This window comes from Lethenteron reissneri, chromosome 33, assembly GCF_015708825.2.
Source record: "Lethenteron reissneri isolate LAM-NWPU_2019-01 chromosome 33, ASM1570882v1, whole genome shotgun sequence".
NCBI classification, from domain to species: Eukaryota; Metazoa; Chordata; class Hyperoartia; order Petromyzontiformes; family Petromyzontidae; genus Lethenteron; species Lethenteron reissneri.
Window position 1 is genome coordinate 13,864,066 of NC_083811.1, and position 20,186 is coordinate 13,884,251.

A 20,186-nucleotide genomic window follows, 5' to 3' on the forward strand; every position below is an offset into this window, starting at 1 on the left:
ACATTCCCTCTCATCCATCTTTACTCGTCATGCCTCGGAGTCGTTCTCTCTGAGATTGAGCCAAGACTAGGCGGGTAGGGCGGGGCACAGTGGCAATATGTTAACGACCTCGCATGGCATACAAGGATCGTTGGTTCGATCCCGAGCCTGACGCCTGCAGTATATTTGGAGTTTGCAGTGTCTCTCCGTGGTCGCGTGGATTTTTCTCTGGGTCCTCCCGTTTCCCTCTCCACATTTAGAAATATGTGTTGAGAGTATCTGGCTGTCTTCTAGGTATAGTAATACAGTATATAATTTAATGTTGGGTTTGTCTATGGCAGTATATAGTACGGGGTAGACCCGTGTGATGTAAGAGAATAAGGTTTAGTTGGAAGCATATTATATTTTTTGCGACATAGAATTGTAATGTATTACTTACTACTAGTAGCTCAGCTTATTGGAGAGTATAGTTAGTATACTGATGATACTATGTAGTTTATACTTTAGTTTTTTACGTGGTTGTTTAGTTACTGCAGCTACATACTATTAACATTCTGTCCCTTTATTAATGCTATCCCTATCCCCTCCCTTTGATGCTGCTAATCCTGCATAATGCACGGGCATAATATGACTTTAAACCCCCCGCCCACCTCCTACGCATTTCACAAGTAGTACTAATCGCATATCTGCATTTTTCATAAATATGCTAAATTCCTGTTGATATGCAAATTATTTTGTCAAGGCGCTCTTCTCCCTCCAACCCAGCTTAAATAGACGCTCCAAGCCTGCGGTGTGTCATTCAGACTCTGTCTTCTCGACAGACCTGTTCTTCACCTGACGACGGCTGCTTGCGTTGTGGCCGAAACGTCGTGATAATTATTTTATTATGTTTTTTTATTTTTATTGTATTATTTCCATTCTACGTGACTTTACCGAAAGAACCAAGAAGATGAATCCCTGCAGTCACGAAAGCTTTAAATCGAAAAGTATCTGGCTGCTATAAATGTCCACGTGATAAGCCACTTCGTTCATTTTGTGGCCAGGTCACTTCTGAAAGACAGCTAAATAGCTCAGTGGGCCTTACCTATTAAAATAAAAAAAGTTAGTTACTGTGCAGCATGTCACAAGTTGGAATGATTACCCTTGTAATAATTCCCATTGTAAAATAAGATATTTTAATATTTCACTCAATAAAAATGGCAAACATTGATTGCTGAGGATTTTTTAAAAGTTTATTTTCAATGTAATATAAAGGCCCATGTCACTTCAACAAAATACAAAATGCCAGAAACGATTTCTGAAAACAAAATAGGATACGGTTCACTGAATATTAATATATAGACAATAGATCATCTCTTTTTTAATGTAGTCATCTACAGCATCCTTTAGCAATCACAGCACAAAGGCTAGCAGAGGACTGAGTCTGTACATCCCTCAAATTATCAACAATCTTAGGAGTCTCTACATTTGAATAAATACACGGTATATACACGCTATCATAACGGGCAAAGAGTAGATATAGCCAGCATGTTTTTTTTAAACAAAATAAAACAAAAAAAACATCACAGCAGTTCCCTTTATATTGCATGCTTTTAAATCAATCTGTGATTTACATTTAATATAGACTTTACTGTGTATGTAATATGGTAACTGTAAAGCACTCTGTTGCACTATACCCCACAATTGTAACAATGGGTATACTCACTCAACCATGAAAATAAATACAAGTTAGTACAGTTAAATTTCAATATGTATATAAAAAATATACTGTACCCATATAGACTTTGCTTACATTTTCCTGGAGATATGCACTTCCTAAAATATAGTTTAATTTTAAATCCATTAAAAGTATACTGGTAAGAGCGTTCTGTTGTTACTATGCTGCCTTCATAACTCCTTGTATGTCAGTTAAGACCTTGCTGAGAATCACTTATGATTATTTTTTTCATAATTCGGCAATGTATTGCACAATTGATAACTGTTCTGTTTAAATAACCAGTTGTTTGTGGAATGCACTCCAGCCAAGATAGCACTGGGGATAATATAACGTATTTAGCAATTAAGCCAGAGATAAACCATTCCCCCCAAAATATGGCTGTTTAACTGGTCTTACCGTTGCACAAGTTTTAGCAATTTTCCAAACTTCCCGATATCTGATCCACTCCAGCAAAAATGTGCTTCTCACAGCAAAGAAGCTTGTCTGATAAGAAACATGGCTAAAAGCGTTCACTTTACATGACATTTAGTGTTTCCAAGGAAGAATGCCTTCTTCCACGATGGTACTATTCAGCCCGCTGGACTTCAGAAGAGTAGCCTTTATCTCGTGCTTCCGAAGCTAAAATAAATTAGGTTAATTTGCTATACATTCTAGACAACAACTAAGCTCCAATTCTACATATTGTGGTGGTCTAATACACAGAATGTCCAGGTTACTGGAGATAGTGTTCACCCAATTCGTAAAAACGAGTGCGAGTTATTTGCAAATGTGTATTCGGCCAATATGTGTAAGCCTGTGGTGTCAGTTGCAGTCATGTTTCCTCTTGAAGGTTTTCCAGTGATGTTGGTGAATAACGTGATTAGGTAATGAGGCGTGGACAAATGGTCATGTCTGGATCTGCATTCATCCCACAATACAACACCTATTGAGTCTCAAGTGGACAGGCACAGATACAAACATTTTAAGCATGCTGTTATCTCTAACGTACACTCCGATTGCTTGTATTGTTAGCCACGGCTGTCAGAAAGGTTTTCAAACAGTCCCCTCCTCACTCTTTATAGATGTTAACCTAACTATTGTTGGTGAGTTTATGATCATCCCCATACAATGCTTTTACAGTGGTATTTTTTAAACAAAGGTTATATCCGGCTGCTTACTCGACCAAGTATCAGTATATGATAACAAAATATATATTTTAAAAATACCACGGTTAAACTTGCATTGTTTATCAAATGTGTCCTTAAATAATCATTTGAACATTGTGAATTGAACGCAGCAGAGTGAGGATATTAAAATTATGAACTGTTGTTTATACACCACATATCGGTGTTGGAAATGGGTGATTGCAAAAGGTTTGCCCAAACGTTCGTATCAACGTGGTTTTAGAGCAGCAGACGCAGCAGTAACAGATTGCCAACATAAGAACAATGTCGTGTTAAGCAAATTGACATACCAACTAAAATGTGAAATGTGTATTGCATGAATCTTCTTTACATACTTTATTCAGAATTAATTTGGCTTGTTTTTGAACGGTATATTTATCAAGTAATATCTGCCAGATGAAAAGTGATTAATGTCAAATTATGAACGTTTTGCTTCACTGCACTGTTGAATGTCAACGTTGCAATCTGTCGTTTTCCATATTATGCCACCTTTCTTTCCCCCTGCTCTTTCGAATAACTGTTGAAGAAAAAATCTTGGGTTTTTATCATTATTTATTCAAAGCAGAATATGTTTTCTTTGATTAAAATGAAAGGGTAGTATTGCAGTTAGTTTTTCAACCCTATTATCAATTCTTTCACGAAAAAAAAAATTTCAGGTCAAAGCGTGACCTTCGATTACACTGCTAGCTGATTGCAGTCAGACCGCGAATACCATTATTTTAATCTTTTATGAAGGCAAATATCACTGGGGTCTCAATAACAAGGTTTTGTGGGCGAGAGGTGTTAACATGTAAATAGATTCATATAGCGCCTTAGTCCAAGGCGCTTTACACTTATTCAAAGTTGTAGATTAGATGATAGTGGTAAAAAAGAGTGGGGTTATTAAAAGTGGTGGTGTAGTTTGGGTGATAGTGAGGAGGACAGGTGGGAGTGTTTAAGGAGTAGTGACAGCGGTCAGGGTAGTGACAGGAATAGTGGTAGGGGTAGTGATAGGGGTAGTAATAGGGGTAGTGATAGGGGTAGTAATAGGGGTAGTGATAGGGGTAGTGATAGGGGTTGTGGTAGGAATAGGGATTGTGACAGCGGTCGGGGTAGGCCTGGTCGTAGCTGGGGGGCCAGGGCAGGGAGTAGCAGTAGGATAGGCAAGGGAGAAGAAATGGGGGTTGTTTTAAGGGAAAAGTGGAAGCAGGTTAGTGAGGATGCTTGCTCCGTGTGCTGCAGTGGGTGCTGGTTCCAGGGTAGGGGAGCAAGACGGGAAAAGCAACGGGACAACGAGACTGGGCACAGGGCGAGGGTGGCACAGAGAAGGACGGTAGATATTGGGAGAGTGGAGGACGGGATGGGACAGGGTAGTGAGAGATGAGAGAAGCAAGATATGATGGGGCAAGACCGTGGAAGGATTTATAAATGAGAGTGCGAAATTTAAAAAAACAGAAATAGTGGACAAGGAGCCAGTGGAGTTGGGAGAGTAGAGCAGAAGTGTGGGAGTTGTGGACATAGATGCGGGATTTCTGAAGTTCACAAATTCACAAAAAGATACAACACCTGGAACTTTTCCACAAAACACCATCAACACTAGTTTGTATGGTTATGATGTTTGTTAATCACAGACGGTTCATCTCTATCGCCATTGTGATTCTCCTTCATGAGTGAGTCGTAGATAACAACGGTCACTGGACTGGATGGACATAACCCATGCTGTTAGCATTCAACTAAATACTTGCAAGCAGATTATACATCAGGTTACATCTGTAAAAGTGTCTACTTAGTCAAGACGGTAACATGGGCAAGGGGAGGTGGGTAAAGTGTGGTAATGGAGTCGGGAAGGATGGATGGAAAAACATCTGCATTCTTTATAAGAGTGCCTTATGCGAGCATGTACGGTTCTTGGTGCTTCCCATAACACGAGATGACTCGAATGAATGGTCAGAAGCTCTTGTCTGGCAGTGGCAGTAGCATCACTGCCTGCCTGCTTTTCGTGTGTTGTGCACATGTCCATTTGCCGGCACCACTTAGGGCAGCAGCTTCCCCCGTGGCTGGTAGAAGCAGGCCCGGGTGCAGGCTTGCAGCTGCTCGGACGAGGCGTCGGAGATAACCGAGCCCTCTTCGTCTGTGTAGGCCGAGTCACACGAACCCCTCCCTCCCCCTCGCCTGCTCTGCTGGCAAGGCACCAGCCGCACCCCCGGTGACCACAGGGGCTTCCAGACCTCCTGCACCAGCGGGTCGGACGAGAGCTGCGTCGCTTCGGCAGAAATGGTGGAGGAGCTATCGCAGCCGGCGTCGTCAGGGCCGCGGTAGTGCCGCCACACCAGCCGCTTCCACAGGTGGCTGAGGTCCTGTCGTGCGAGCGGGGTGAAGAGCAGGTAGAGCAGAGGGTTGAGGCAGGCAGGGAGAGGGGACAGCAGTAAAAGTAGGGTCCTGGGCACCTCAGGCTCCACGAGGACTAAACGTAGCAGTCCTGCAAAGGAAAAGAAGGCCACAGGACAGTAAAGTACGCAGTCGATGAAGATCAGCCAGGCCACGTGCTTCACCATGGCCCCTTCGCTGGGATCTAGTGGATCTTCCTTCTCCAGTGAGCAGTAGAGCCAGGTGTAGGTGATGGCCATGCTGAGGAATGCGAGCGAATTGAGCAACACCAACGTGGCAAGGTAAGCCAGGGACGAGCTGTCTCCGTTGGGAAGTGGCAGGCAGAGCGGAGACTGCCCGTAGTTGCCGACGTGGAACAGAGGCAACGCGGCCAAGGCCACCGCTAGCGCCAGAACGATGCCGGCCATGACCCAAGCCGGCAGCATCGACGGGGCCTTGCCGTGCCTGGACAGCCGCCCTACGCTCAGGGCCCGCTCCAGCGCGGCCGCCGCCAGCAGGAAGATGGACGACTCGGAGGCGAACACGGCCGTGAATCCCAGTGCCCGGCAGCCGACTCCCGTCTCCCAGCGCGCGCCGAACTCGGCGAAACGGCCGTAGGTCGCGGCGTCGAGGCCGGCCATCGCGCCGCTGTAAACGCCCGTCAGCAGGTTGGCGAGCGACAGGAGGCCCAGCAGCAGGCGCAGGGAGGTGAGCCGCTGGCACGAGCAGAACGTGGCAAGCGCCACCATGGCGTTGGTCGAGATGGCGAGCAGGAAGATGAACCACACGCCCAGGCGCACCATCCAGCTGCCCAGCAGGTACTCGCATGGCTTGAAGGCCCCTGTCAAAGCCATTCACTCCAAATGTAAGTTCACAACGTCGTTCTGCTGTTTAAGACGCGGGCTCTCGCGTCCAACATTATCCATAATAATAATAAACATCGTGGGTTTACACGCCAATACACACGTGGTGCTGAAGTAGTAACTAATTGGCATGTTCGTTGACGTAAAAAAACTTTCTAATTGGCTGCGTCGGGTGGTGGTGGGTTTAACGACACATTTATATTTACGCGATCTAACCCAAAAAAACCTTTATTGTGGGTCAGTCTGCTGTTCTCTGCGAAGCTAAAATATAATGAGGGGTGTAGTTGAGTGCCTGGCGATAAACCCGTTGTGCTCTATTGTGATGTCTTTGGAATTGTGATGGTAACGAGGTTGTTGAGAAGGACCACGTTTTGTGATGCCACTGAGGTTATTGTAGATGTCTTGTGACCCCCCCCTCCTCCCATGAATTGACCCCATAACACATTTTTTCATTTGCATATTTAAGTATGTTTTCAATAAACCTTACAATAAAACACTGAGTTTCAGAGAATTTTATTTGGGGGGGACACAAGACATCTGGACCACTTTGTACTGTGTGCTTTCCAGTCCAATGGTGAACTTTGACAAATCGATTGCGTCAAATTCACGCTCAATACCATACAATTTTGGACGTAGGTTTAGCTTCGGTGGCCATGCCGTTTGTGCTCGAGATGTAGTGTGCTGTATCCAGAGCATAATGTGAGTCGAGGTGAAGTACCTGGCGTTGGTGTGCAATGCACAGTATGCTGTAATTTGAGATCATCCTCCAGCTCCAAGAAGAACTCATCAGAATCCAGATCGTCTGCCACAACAACGGATTATTGTTAATATGTGACATTTGCAAGCACAAATCACGAGCAGAGCACCGTCACGGCCAACGATGTTAATGCCACCACACCTCAGTAGCCTCCGATTACCACGGTTGGCCGTTTACGGTGTGAAAGAAGTTCAACATACGCACATACTTTACCATCATCGCTCTCACAAATCCTCCAAATGTTGCACAGTCCACATTCAACCTCCACAGTCTGCTCTCATAGTTTCCCATCATCTGGACTCAAGTGTTTCCCTTGGTCACGATCTCATCTTTGGGTGGCTGTCTCAGGACCCTGCCCCCCCCTCCATCCTCCTGCACGTGTGTCCCACTCATCTTGCCACAGCGTCTTCCTGATTGCATCGACAATGCTTTTCGCACCAGATTATAATGCTAAATTCCAAGTTGTTTGCCGTATTTTCTGTCATGAAATTCCCATCACACGTATAGATGTATGTATTTAAATACATATATTTTTGTATAATGTGTTATTATTGCAGTACATGTACAGAATATTTGAAAATGGTATTTAAATTTTGAGCACAGCATCGGCATTAAACATCGAATAAAATGTCAACTAAGATACTCGAGTAATTATATTCCCAGAGCCTGCTATCCACAGCAGGTCATTGGTGTGGGATTGCTACATTTTCATTCGCACGGTAAGTAGCCAACCGTGCTGATCAGACGTGTGGGTTGAGGTTCATGGTTGGAATCCAGCGGCCGCCCTGATTTTTACTGTCTGTGTAATGACCGTAGTCATACTATGCGCCGTCCGCTTCACTCACAGTGGACGTTAAAGGTCCGCCGACGTGTGTCGGCATCAGTGTCCAAATTTTTCAAATTCGACAATTACACCGCAAATTACTCAATCAGAATACCACGTAGCAATCTCCATCGTCACCACCGACTGGTAGACTAATATTCATTTGCAGGCTGGGTGCCGAGTCGCTACGTGCCTACAGGGACAACTGCCACTGGGGGTGGCTTTTCAAATGTAATGAGATGAGATGTTGATGTAGAGGGCTCCAAGATCCCTTGAAATATAGGGCCCTCTATATCAAAAACATTATTATTTTTGTAGTTTAAGAGAGATAAATATACCAGCAATGTAATGTTGTATTTAATTTTTATTTATATATATAAAAAACTTTTGTACATTTTTGTAAAAAAAAAGCCTTACAAAAATGTTATTTCTGAAGATTTGTTTTTCGTTTAGCTGAGAGTCTAAAAACTTTATTTTTATGACCAGGTCTCTTGTCGGGTCACGAAATCCCTTTGCAATATGTTGCCTGCCACTTACACCACCGAGGGACAGAAATTGGCGGTCGTCATGACCCCAGGACAGCAGTTGGAAAACGCGGAGCCGAAGGTCACCGCGGACTTTTGAATCGGCCGTTCGGTGGTGGTCCATCACGAGACAACATCGGCAAGTATAGGGAATGTGTGGTTGTGGTGGAGTTTAATTCCCACATCAAATGCGAATGAATAATACGAGTCAATGTACTCGAAACAAAATTAAGTGAACATTTGGCATTAAGCACTTTGACAAAAGGTAACAAGAGTTAACAGGAAATGCCCAGCCTGTTATGGGTGATATTCTGCAAAAAAGCCCATTTACATCCATGACGCTGTGTTGCGATATTAAACTAAGGTTTTCTCAAGCATCACTTGAATTATATTATCCGTGAATCCATGGAGAAGGACACACAGACCCCCTGGCCTCAGAGTGTAGTTATATTCAAAGGAAATGATGTGAGAGAGGCATTTGGCTGTGTATAATCATTTATAATTTGACAGTTTTGAACATTTTGTAACTTCTACTGCTGTACTGGTTAACATCTATCAGTGTGTTTACTTTGATATTCAAAGATACATTTAAAAATAGCGAAAACAACGAACAGCAATGTCTTGTATAGCTCCTTATATTTATACAGCTCCTTGTTCTCAAACATGTCATTCCTCTAAGTAGTGATGTCGCGGTAAACTTAAAACGTAGGATGTAGATCACTGTGTGTAGAAGCACTTGTAGGGGCGTTTGCCAAAAAACAAATAGCGTTTAGAGGCTAAGCCAATGGTTGCTTCCCCGTGGTTTTAACAGCGTGGCTTTGGAGTCATAGTTTTCAACCCTTGTTGGACTTTGCACCGTGTTGCCTTTGCGGACCCAGATCACGAGGCCTGTGGATCATCGGAGAGTCGTTTGCGCTCAATGAGCAGAGTACAGTCCGCACCGTGTAACGCGCGGTCGGCTTGCAATGACGCATCCGTCCATTCGTTCATCGATTAACGTAGATGCTTACGCTCACAAGACGCGCAGAGAGTAGCACGTGAACGATAAATTACTGCTTATTTACATGATTTAAACATTTCATGCGAATGTAGCATTTAGGCAAAAGATAGTGAAGAAGATAGAGAACTGGACAGAAGAGATCAACAACAACAAAAATAAACAGTGCAATCAAAATACTGAAAATGTGACCCAGGATTTAGTCGATAATTGAACCGAATTAAAAACCACAAACCACATGAGAGGTTTTTTTGGGGTTTGATTGCACAAATTTAAATGTGTTGTTAAACCCGCCACCACCCTACACAGCCAACTAGTAAGGTTTGTCACGCAAACAGAACATGCCAATATGTTACCAGTACAGCACACCGCCTGATGATGCTAGTTGTAATTGCTTGCAAAGGGTCATACTCAGATTGTAAATGTTGCGGATTTGCTCCCCAACACACCGGTGTGCTGTACTGGTGACGGATTAGCACGTTCTGTTTGCGTGACAAACCTTACTAGTTGGCTGTGTTGGGTGGTGGCGGGTTTGACGACAATTTTAATTTGCGCGATATAACCCAAAATAACCTCTATTATGGATCATATTGGTCGTGAAAGCCTACGTGTTAAACTCACATGACTACATTTAGATCGCTCGGGAGGGTGAATAGCTACTTGAGTGGTGTATACATTATCGAGCCTTTCCCAAGAATGCTAAGCCTTGCATCAGTGAGACGACCACCAAGCTGAGCCCCTGTGCATGTTTATGTTGGAGCCAACATAAAAGCGATTCTCTACAAAAGGAAACGAGGCTTCAGTTGAATAAAATTGTCCAGATTATGGTTGTGCAAGACTTCCCCAATAGACGGAGGGGAAAAAAAACTATCCTTCACAAATCAACCTAGAAAATATGTAATCGCAGTGTTTTGCTACTGGTTTGGTGGCATTGAGTCTACAGCAATAGGGGTATTATGGAGAATAATACCAGGTGTGGACAACATATGCAGAGATGCACGGACGGGCATTCACAATATGGGGGTACATGTCAACAGGGATTAGTGTGCAACCCAGAGCTTCAGTCCACGTGGCTTAAAGTCACTGCAACTCCGTCCACGTGTAATGTGAACCTGCACATGTATACAATTTGGTGTTGTATAGCATCACAGTAATACAACGGGGTATCTCTAGCTACTTTGGATACTTTGTACCTCGCAATTTTCTCCCCCAGCTGTCCCCTCACCCCCAGTTCAAAAATCCGTTTTTGTTTAGAATTGTTTCTTCACTTTTTTGCCTCATTTTGTTCCAAGCCGTTAAAAGTCTTCAAGTAACATTAACATGATCACTTGCATATAATTGGCGCGATTAAGTAATGACGTATTCTTCGATTGCATGTATTGTGGGCGTAGTATCGATTTCGATCAATTAACGGATGTATTTTTGTTTCTATATTTTGTGCATCTTCTCCTTTGAATAAGACTACTAGGCCAGCAGGGTCTGTGTTGCCCTTCCCCCATGGATTCACAGACAATTCAAACTACCATAATAAAAAAATGTTTGAGTTAGATCGCGTACATTTTTGGGTTAGATCGCATATTTACGTGATCCAACCCCAAAACAACCCCGTATTATAGATGATATTGGCCTTGAAAGCCTACGTGTTAAATTCAAACTATGTTCTGCATTCATGAGGCCAGGGAGCCTGTGTATCTTTCCCCATGGATTCAAAGACAAAATTCAAATGACGAAAGGAGAAAACCTTAAGTTCAGGCGTCGGCAATCAAAGTAACAAGATGAGCGATTGTTACCGAATTAGGTAAAAAAAAAAACCCTCAATATTTCAAGGGCCGCAGTGCACTGTGGGTGAATACGAGATGGTGGTGGTCCTTAATAAATAACGGTCACGAAGCAGTTCCTGAAAGAGCCGCAGGTTGCCGACGCCTACCTTAGTTCTGTACCTCAAAGCAGTCTATATACTCTCTCTCTCTATATGTAAAACGTGTGCATTTGTTTCTATGTAAGAATTATAAGTGAGGTGTTGGTGTGTCGCAGCCAACACTCAGGAGACTGGACATCAGAGAGAAACCAATGCTTGGTCGGACATAAGGGCAGTGCGATGGTGTCTGTACGAGACAGAAGAAACATCAAAAACGGAGTGGAATTGAAATAAGGTGACAGTGGATTCGGAGTTAGAAGGAGAGAGAGAGAGCATACATGATGTTCTCGATAACTAGAGAAAGTAATGGAGTTCCTTGAAAATTGGTGTAATGCTCTGTTTAGTGTGTATGCTTGTTGAACTTCGTTGACACCATACTTAGCCAAACCATGCTAATCGGCAGTGCAGTGTAAGGACAACCAACTAAAAACAAAAAACAGTTCTCGATAAATTAGTTTTGAATCTCGATAAATTTGTTTTCAATTTAATGAGCGAACAAGCTGTGAATAGATGTATGTATCATATGCAGCTCATATATCGATGTAACGATATGCGAGTCCATAAAAGACAGCTGCAGCTATTAAAGTGTAATGTAGCGAAGGTTTTATTGACGGTGGTTATTCGTCACTGGATATGTGAAATGGAGACGTTTTTTATGTTTGTAATACCATGCACATATTCATCACAATTAAAATATTTTACTGATAGGAGTTTGTTTTGTAGTGCATGCTTTCTGGGCAATTGTGCATTTTTGTGCTCGTAACGAGTTTAGTTGTGTTTACTGCTTGATTTGCTGCACCAGGCCACCCTTGTAAACTCGATGTTAAATTGTCTAAAGAGCACATTCCTTGATAAACATGTTCCATGAGTAAATCAAATTCCTGGTTCTCTTTTTGCCCCTGCCCCCACGTAAAAAAACTGCATGCAGCACCCTTGGTGAGTAGTTTTAAAGCTCTTGTAAAACCTGATTTAATGCTTCAAATGAAAAGTATATGAGACATTTAACGTTTTACACTTACTGTTCATAGCTTTGATGATGATGGGAATATATTTGCTCTGACAACACTGCATGGGTGATGAAAACAATGGTCTTCAAACGTGCACGTCATAGCTTATCCACTGTTGTTGATGGGCGCCATGGGAGCGAGATGTTAACTACCTCGCCTGGTATACAGGAGGTCGTGGGTTTGACTACGACACTGATGCCTCTATATTTGGAGTTTGCATGTCTCTCTCCCGGTGGATGCACGGATTTTTCTCCGGGTGCTCCGGTTTTTCCCTCGACATTTAGAAACGTGCGTTTAGAGTATTTGGCTGCTGCTATACATTTCCACATTGTAAGCCACTTTGCTGAGTTATCGTTTGTGGCCAGGTCGCTTATGAAAAAGAGATATATAGCTCAGTGGGCCTTACCTGGTAAGATACATAAAATAGTCTATCTGTTCTACAAACATTAGATTTTATTTTTAAAATGAGCATGCATGCCCCCGCAATGTGGTGCACAGAAAACTGATTTTCTGCCGCTCTTTTGTGCACGACACAGATGTCGCTTTGCATAGAAACTCACAGATGTCCGGTTGGCCAAGGTACGTTTGAACATCTCTCTTGTGGATATCCTCTCCGTCTGAGAGCCACTGGTTTTGTGCAGAGACAGGCGTGTCACAGTAGCCATAAGCGCAGCATTGGTATGCAAAGGGCACCTCCAGTGTCCTGCAGAAGGTTAAAAAAAGTGCACAAAGTTACAGGTTATCAGTGTCACGACTGACACAATAATAATGTTATATTAATCATGTAAAAAATTGGAACGCGCTGCACATTATTCAGAATCGGAATATGTATTCATATTGGAGGAATCCGATGAGCCATGAATCTATTTTTCGCAGATTCAAGAGGCGCAAGCAGGAACCACAGACCAGGGTGAAGGCAGCCATATGATGAGATGGCACAAAATACTTGCCCAAGTTCTGCCATCCTCTATACACTAAGGTGCTTTCAGCCAATGAATGCGTGTTTTAAAACAACAAAAATAATAATGACAACCTATCTGCACCTGACCTCTTTGACTTAAAAACAATTTTCTGCAAAGGAAAGCTTCGTTCGATGTCTTCATATTTAACGTGATAAAATTCACATAAGTTTATTGTCATCATTGACAACATTTAACTCACAGAGCTAGCTTACGTCATCATTGTCAAGCAACATACATGATCAATACCTCCTGCGTCGCTGATAGCCCTTCCAGCTTCGTGATGCCGCTGTGCATCTCGCTCCTACATATTAGCTGATGGTGGTGCGTCTCTTCTTTCCGTCACGTTTCTCTCATTTCTTGACTGCTATTCCATCACCAGTCTCGTTCATCGGCCGTCATCGATTACCTGTCTCCGATCGAAGCATTCTTCTTTCTTCGTGTAATTCTCAGCACACATCTGGCTGTACTTGTTTTTTTTTGTTTTACAAATCTATTTACATCTAAATATGTGCAGTTTGCATGGCCCTGTTGAAAGCGAACTCCTTAATGAGATTCTAGATTTGAAGTTTTCGTGACTGCAACGGTGACGGTTCCACCTGAAGACGGAAGCTTGTGTTGCCTCCGAAACGTCGTGATTTAATTTATTATAAATTTCTACCTATGTGACTTTACCGAAAAAACCAAAGAGTATGAATCCTTAATGAGAAGCAATGAGACTAAACCTTTTGCAATGCATCATATTTTTTTGTAAACTTTAGTTGTTTATATATATATGAATAATGAAGTATTTTTTTACGTGTATGTTGAACTTATTTCGTACCGTACGTAGCCAACAGCGCTAATCGAAGGTGCGGGGGAAGGACAACAAACTAAACACAGACAAAGTATAGGTCTGATTCAATATATGCAAATATATAGCCTTCCTAAGGATTTTCCATTATGTTAAAGCTTCATAAACGTTAGAGCTATAATGCACTACCTCAAATACAATTGCGCTCACGTTCCAAAATGTGGGATAACAACAGACATCGGCCATGGTATATTACGTGAATATACAAATTGACGAGGTTTTATTTTCCTCGACGTCTGAATTCGTGACGGTTGATTGCTTGAAATGAAACTGGGGCAATCTTCGTGAGATAATAAATATTCCTACCATTTACGCAGCTCATTTTTTGAAAAGTCCTTTGGTTTAATGTTTACACGTGACCACTGAACAAGCAGTTGGAAATGCTTTCCTGGAATTCACATTTAACGCTGATAGATGACATAAGTGAGAACACGTGTGAGCCCATGTGACATGCTAGAGCAAGTCAACTTGGTTGGCAAAACAGAGGCTTGTCAAAAGGTGCTTCCGAGCCACTTTCTTAGCAGGGGTTAATCCTGTTAACGTCTTGCTCGATGGCAGTGGGGGAAAACGCTGCTTTTCTGTAACGGCAAGCTTCCTTTTTTTTCTTCAACTCCTTTAATCTGCAGTGCAAGATGTAAACTGGATGCTTCACGGTGCATCTGGGTTTTGTTCCAAGTTTTGTTTTTCGTTGGTGCTGGCCTGCATCTGAGTGGTTCTATCCTGCATGCATGCATGCATTGAGTCTCTAAGCCAAATATAAAGAACCCCCCCGTATAGCCTGAACAGACTGTTGGCGCAAGTGCTGTTCGCAGGCGCCTATGAAGGCCGGCACGGCACGTGACGGGGTGGGTGGCAAGTCTCCCCAATGCTAGTTTTTACATCTCGCATTAGGTACTCATTCAAGGCTGAGTGAGCTAAGGGGAGGCCCCAAGGACCAGTTTAGATATTCGTCACCGATGTTGATCGTGAGTGGGAACATAACTTGAGTCACCGGATCTGGAGCACAGTGCGCTAACCACCACGGCACGACTACTCCCCACACGTATTTGAGACAACACACACCGGAGGTGAGGGAAGTGCTGAGTGGGGTTGAGGTGGATGAGTGCGGGGTTTCCCCCCAGCTTGAGGTGCACCAGTCCCTCCAGCCCTTCCGTTGGCACCCACGATAGTCCGTTGGAACTCAAGTCTCTGCAGAGGGGGATGACATACGTCTCGCAATCATCACTCGCAAAACCAAAACGATAACAAATGGCGCTTGCCAGTATTTCCAGACTAACACCTTTGCCAAACACTCAAGTTTTTTTAGTGTATTTAAATCTGAATTAATTTGGTTTATGTGTGGAATTAGGAGACAGTACTAGATCAAGTGCAATCCTAGATTCTTCAATTGCTTTGTGATTTTATTTTAGGCAGGCAGTAAGTATGCACAAGAATGTTATCTTGAAAGACGTCGATCAATGCACTATTCGGGCTGATTCTACAAAGGGGGTTTTAAACTGCTTACACAAGTTTGTTGCCAATTGGGAAAATGTACTTTTCTGTGATTGGGACATTTCTATCATCAAATTGCAGAGTTCTAACATACTAAATGTTATGATTTCCTTTGAGTAATATAGAATCTTAAAAAAACCATATATAAATGGAGTACAGAGTTAACCGTGAAGATTTGAATGATAATGATTTATTTCACAGCTGTAAAGGGTGGCTTGCCATGGAAGTAATCCACTCCCGCAGATGCACAGACGCATAAATGGTCAAACAAGATAGTGTATGAAGCGGTGTAAAGGGATGTAGTGAGATCAATGAGTAGAGGGAATCAGAAGGATCCAGGCACAGTGGTGAGCTCATTTTCATCAAGACACGGTGGCTCAATGGAATAACATGAAAGCAGTTATGCAATGCTGCAAAGGTTGATCACAATCTCTGAAAAAATATATCGACTAATTTTTGTCTTTACACACTTTTTTAGTGTCTTTAATTTTAGCTACACAACCTTAAAGGCAACAAGCATATTCTTGATTTGAAGCTTTCGTGACTGCAGGAATTACTCTCTGGTTCTTTCGGTAAAGTCACATAGAAAGAAAATAAATTAAATCATAGAATACGACGTTTCTATTGCAACACAAGCAATCATCATCAGGTAGAACACAAACCTAGTGAACTTAGAAATACAATGCAATCCCACACAGAGAGTCGGCTAACACAACAGTCAGTAGTCAGGACCTTATCTGGTGGTGACGTTCTTCCAAAGATTGCAAAATTTGAGAGAAAGACAAAACACAGACACGGGGACACACAGACAGACACACAAGCAGAGAGAGACAACACAGAGACACACAGCGAGTCTATGTTGTCTCTCTGTGTGTGTCTGTGTGTGTGTCCCCGTGTCTGTGTTTTGTCTCTCTCAAATTTTGCAATCTTTGGAAGAACGTCACCACCAGATAAGGTCCTGACTACTGACTGTTGTGTTAGCCGACTCTCTGTGTTGGATTGCATTGTATTTCTAAGTTCACTAGGTTTGTTTTCTACCTGATGACGATTAAATGTGTTACAATTGAAACGTCGTATTCTATGATTTAATTTATTTTCTTTCTACGTGACTTTACCGAAAGAACCAAAGAGTAAGTACATTCTTATCTCCAGTCATGCACGAACGTACAAACGCTTGATTAATCAAATTGGAAACGCGTCTCGGCGAACTTGGCTCGGGAGGGCACCAAATAGTGAAGGTTAAACAAGCCGGCACAGCACGAGGGGAATGTGTAGCGCCCCCCTCGCCCCCCCTGTGACGGGCTCGCTGGCCAAGGGGGGCAGGGGGTAGAGAGGGGCCCGAGCGAAGAGAATGGGCAAGCGGCGGTGGGGAAGGAGGAGGAGGTGATGGAGGAGGAGGGAGGTGCAGCTGCTCACAGTTTTCCGAGGCCGCGCAGGGTGAGGAAGGCGTGTGGGTGGACCTCTTGGATGTTGTTCTCGCTCAGATCCCTGAGTTACAAACAACACGGCATTCTTGGCATGGCACCCTTGGCCTGCAGCAAAGGACCCTTTCTTTAATCACAGTCTCTAAGGCGTCTTCTGAAGTGAAATCCAATAATAAAAACAAACACATCACTGTTTCTGTTACATCGAAACTGACATATTGCTTATATGCTAGCCAAATAATTGTCAGATGTGATTCATTGTCCATTCTTGCAGATGGAAGTGAATTGCCATAATCATCATTATTATTATATTCAAAAGAACAATATATTTCTGAAAACTACATGTGGAAATTCTGAGAGTGTATTGGAACGTCACGAGGTTTGTTTGATGCCTTCTTAACAAGTTTTAAAATACTTTATTTTTTGTATTTGACGTAATCTGCAATACGTATTTGATTCCCTCAGGTCAAATGAATGCATCCCATTACTGACCATATGGAAATAAAAAAAACCCCTCTAATTTCACATCTAAGGGGCACACTTCCTAAAATTGGGAGGTAGACAATAAAAAACCTCACCCACGCAAAAAAGTCTCATGTTCCAGTTATGTATTTTGATTATTTAATGTATTATTTAAATGTTGTAAACTTGTAATATACATTTTCAAATTGTTTAGATTTTCCCTCATCTGTATATTTGCTGTCTATATGAAGGATAAACAGCAAGTTGTGTTTGGTGAGTTTGGGTGAAACTAAAAAAAATCATAATCAGCGCAATCCATGATCTATCCACTGCTGGTTGAAGGCCTCCCCAAGCAATCACGATCGAACACGTGGTTGAAATCACACAAACCATCTAGCTCCTTGCATACCAGCTGATTTCATCACTCCATCTCCATAGTTGACGTCCTTTCGGGCACATTCCCTTCTATGGTTGACACTCCAATGTTAGTCTCGACCTTGTGTTCCCATTTCTGTCTCTCAGTCTAACAAGTGGGCTCAGTAAAATCGAACATTTTGTCCCTCAGTATAACTTTAATTTCTGACTCTCAGTATAGCTTCATTTTGTCTCTCAGTAAAACATCCATTGTGTCTGTCAGTATAACTTTAATTTCTCTCTGTATAAAATGAATGAAAACCCCGTTCATGCTTCTTTGAGCACTCTTTAGCTTTGAGTCCAAGTTCTAGGTTAATGTCTGTGTTTCTGATCCACATGTCATAGCAGGCATTATGAGCTGATAAACACTTCTTCAGTCACATCACTACGTGGCTTTCCATTGTTGAGTTCAGTTTTTTAAAAAGCATTTCAACCCTCTATTGTCTACCACTTATTTTATCATTTTGATCGTGATCCCTCTGAGATTAACCACCCTATATAAATATATATTCTTCTGATGCACTTTCCAGTTGCGTCGTTCTGACCGATGTCTCCAATCGTTCAGAGAAATTATTTGCACATGCCTCGCTTTGCTTTGTTCAAGCTCACCCTGAGCCCCATTCCTCAGTCCTCACTGTCAGTTTTTCCTGTCCTACGGTGTCATTCGTTCCATTGACAAATCACGAGTCATAATTCCTCACTGCGCACCCCCCCCCACCCCCACCTTTTGAATAACTGGCTCCTGCCATGGAATACGATAACTTCCTCCTGCCACACAGAAGTGATGCGCCTGGCTCCTGGGCCATCAATGACCATGGGAACCATGATACATTGGCTGGAGGGGGGCGTGGGAGGGAGATGCCCACGTGTTTTTTGTTTCTAAATCACAAAAAGTACGAAACGTTCAGCAATGTGCCACGTCTACATTGTTCATAAAGTGGCCACAGAACACAAATATTGTGCCCACTGCTGCTGCTGCTGGAAATTGTTATTGCTGTTTGGTGGGCTTTATTCTATCACCTCCCCTGAGCAAACATTGAGATCCTGAATGCGTCACTTAAATTAAGTAAGATTTTTTGGAAAAACTCGGGAGAAAAATAAGTTATGCTTCAACGGTTTTCGGAATATGAGGCTATTTTCATTAATCTGTCAGCTGCATTTGTTACAATTGCTACTGCACTGCATGGTTGAAAAATACCCCAACTGTCACAGTCATTTAACGTTTCATACTTCTCACTATTCGAACGTTTAAGCTGCCTTGTGAGTAATCTTGAAAGTGGTGTTTAATTGAAACAAATGTCACTGAACAAAGTCCCACCTCAATGCTATCAGTGTAAATTGTGTCACAATTACTAAACAAGGGCAGCAGACGATAGCAACAGTCCTCTGAGATGAGTCCCTCACCATAAGTAATTCATAATTGTTATGTCTTTCTCTGCAACTCATTTGACCAATTTTAGAGATAGAAAAATATGATGCGTGATCCCAACACGTGCTCAAAAAGTAGATGTTCATATGCACCTGTAATAACATCATTTGAAAGACTTACAGTGATTTCAAAAAGGCGAGGTATTGAAAAGTGTCTTCCCCAATTTCTTTCAATTCGTTGTTCTGCAGAGATCTAAAAATAAGCACAAATGCAATTAGTACGTCTGTTTCTTCATTACAATCTCCATCCATCACACTCTCCCAATAATAATAATAATAATGTTATATAAGTAGCTGTCACCTTGAGTTTTAACACACGTGTCATACTTTGCACCGAGGAACCAGTCACATTTCATACGATCAATTATTTACGTAGGCTTTCGCCGCCAATATTCTGATTCATAAACTAGTTTTGTATGATCTTGATTTGAAGCTTTCATGACTGCAGGAATCGATACTCTTTGGTTCTTTCGGTAAGTCACGTAGGTAGAAATGAAACAAAATAAATTACGACGTTTGGATAGCAACACAAGCCATTGAAGACGATGGCTTGTGTTGCTATCGAAACGTCGTAATTTATTTTGTTTCATTTCTACCTACGTGACTTACCGAAAGAACCAAAGAGTATAGTTTTGTACGCATTGTAAGATAAAAAAAAGTTACATAATTTAAGCCAATACAATAATCGAGTAGTATCACTTCTGCCACTCTCTGCTCCCAGCGCAGACTGATGACATCACACCCCCTGTTTAAGGCCCAAGACTGGAGGGCATTTTCACAATTCGGGAAACTGCCTGATGATGCTGGTTGTAACTATCAGCGAAACGTCTGAACCCATTTAAATGTTGTGACATTGCTCTCCAACACACGAGTGGTGATGCTGAAGCAGTGATACATTGGCACATTCATTCACGTGACTACTTTATTCATAGGATGTGTCGGATGGAGGAGGGATTCACGCCACACATTTTATTTATATGATCTGACCCAAAAATATAAATTCTGAATCAACCAATAACCCGTTCATGTTTATATTTAGCCCTGAAAGATAAGTCAGTTAT

General features: G+C 42.4%; 1 protein-coding gene across 1 annotated transcript in view; it reads right to left on the bottom strand.

Annotated features, from left to right (window-relative positions):
* Window positions 1-1,197: 1,197 nt before the first annotated feature.
* LOC133350365 (leucine-rich repeat-containing G-protein coupled receptor 5-like) overlaps window positions 1,198-20,186 on the bottom strand; it is a 141,774-nt gene continuing 122,785 nt past the window's right edge. The window contains 6 exon segments of the mRNA XM_061564671.1: window positions 1,198-6,046; window positions 6,787-6,870; window positions 12,655-12,797; window positions 14,969-15,094; window positions 16,814-16,885; window positions 19,247-19,318. Coding sequence (XP_061420655.1) covers window positions 4,872-6,046; window positions 6,787-6,870; window positions 12,655-12,797; window positions 14,969-15,094; window positions 16,814-16,885; window positions 19,247-19,318 — 1,672 coding nt within the window. The 3' untranslated portion in view covers window positions 1,198-4,871.